This window comes from Plasmodium fragile, assembly GCF_000956335.1.
Source record: "Plasmodium fragile strain nilgiri unplaced genomic scaffold supercont1.223, whole genome shotgun sequence".
In the NCBI taxonomy this organism is placed as follows: domain Eukaryota; phylum Apicomplexa; class Aconoidasida; order Haemosporida; family Plasmodiidae; genus Plasmodium; species Plasmodium fragile.
In genome coordinates this window covers 323-1,698 of record NW_012192803.1, presented here as the reverse complement: position 1 = coordinate 1,698, position 1,376 = coordinate 323, and the positions used below count along the sequence as shown (strand labels likewise).

General features: G+C 48.0%; 1 protein-coding gene across 1 annotated transcript; it reads right to left on the bottom strand.

The window, feature by feature from the left end:
* Window positions 1–79: 79 nt before the first annotated feature.
* Window positions 80–1,037, bottom strand: AK88_05672 (uncharacterized protein; the record flags this gene model as incomplete). The annotated part of the gene is made up of 1 exon (XM_012483274.1): window positions 80–1,037. A coding segment is annotated over one exon (957 nt), but the record flags the coding sequence as incomplete, so codon positions are not given.
* Between the last annotated feature and the right edge of the window lie 339 nt (window positions 1,038–1,376).

Here is a 1,376-nt window from a genome sequence, read left to right as displayed (position 1 = left end):
GCCGCGTATGCGTATTCGGCCGTGTTCGTGTGCGGCCGTATATTCGTATTGGTATGTCTGCTGCTCCCAGCGGTGTTACCTGTCGGTTCCGTTTGTGTTGCCGGCTCAGTAGCTGCGGGTTTGGCCGGTTCTTGGTCGGCTACGCTGCCGTCGCCGGGTGATGACTTTGCTGGTGTATGCTTAGAGCCGCCTGAGGGCTTGGTCTTTTTGTGTTCCTCTTCGTCCTCGTGGTCTTCGGAGTCGTCGTTATCATCTGCGGTAGACGGTACATTCATAACTGCTCCGCTGTCGTTGGCCTTCCTCTTGCGTTCCCTGAGGTGCTGCTTGAATGTGTCCCCTGCGTTTGCAATTGTGTTGAAAACAGTTTTTACTACGTCTGTCCACGCGCCCTCTATGTGTAACCCTTGCGTAACCTGTTCCTTCTTCGCATCCTCTTCATCCACAGGTTCCCCTATTCGCATGTTTTTCTGCCACGTTCTATTACAAGCTGTGTGTGGCCGTATGTGTGCAAGTTGTTGCGCTACTGTTCTATTATTCCTCAACCATGCCTCAACTGCCGCCTTTAGCTGTGCTGTCCCTATATGCATATCCCCATACTGGTTCCTCTTGCATTTGCCTCCTGAGGTGCTGCCCTGGAACCCCCCAGGCATCTGCATTTTATCTATGGTTTTCCATGCGTACCTGGTTCCCCTGGAGTCTCCACACGTGGATTCACTTAGTAGTCTTGCGAAAACATGCACCAATATGCACTTCATAATTCCTGCAAAATGGTCGTCATTGGGGTGTCGCTGTCCTGCCCCTGTGCCTGCTGCCCCTTGCCAATCCTGCATGAAATATAATGCACCCGTTATGAATCGGCACTTCAGTACGTCGCCTACGGTATGTCCCTTGTACAAGGTGGTATCGTTTTCCTTATAATCCCATCCTGTATTCTCGCAGCTCTTAGCCAATGCGTCCAATATGTGCCTGGTGCTGTCTATATGCCGCACGAAGTCCCGTAACACAGTTTCCATGTCCTTCCACAAAGTTTCCTGCATCGTACATAGTGAAGGAGTAAAATACAAACATATATATTATACTCCTAATGTTTACCATTGTGTCCCACATTCATTACATTAATATCCTTAAAATTCATACAAACTCTTGCTGGCAAGGGTTGCGTTTACTATGGTATGACGTACATCGAACTTTTTCTGGTTCCATAGTCCCCTCTGTTTGCCCCAGTTTGCAAGAACATTCGTAACAAATTTTTCCATGGTAGTATGAGTTCTGTTTTAAAATTGCTGCCTGCAAAATATAAAACATGCAGATAGAAAAATATGCGTGCTGACGTGCATCGTACACATAGGTGCCGTAGGCATACGAACATGTAACTC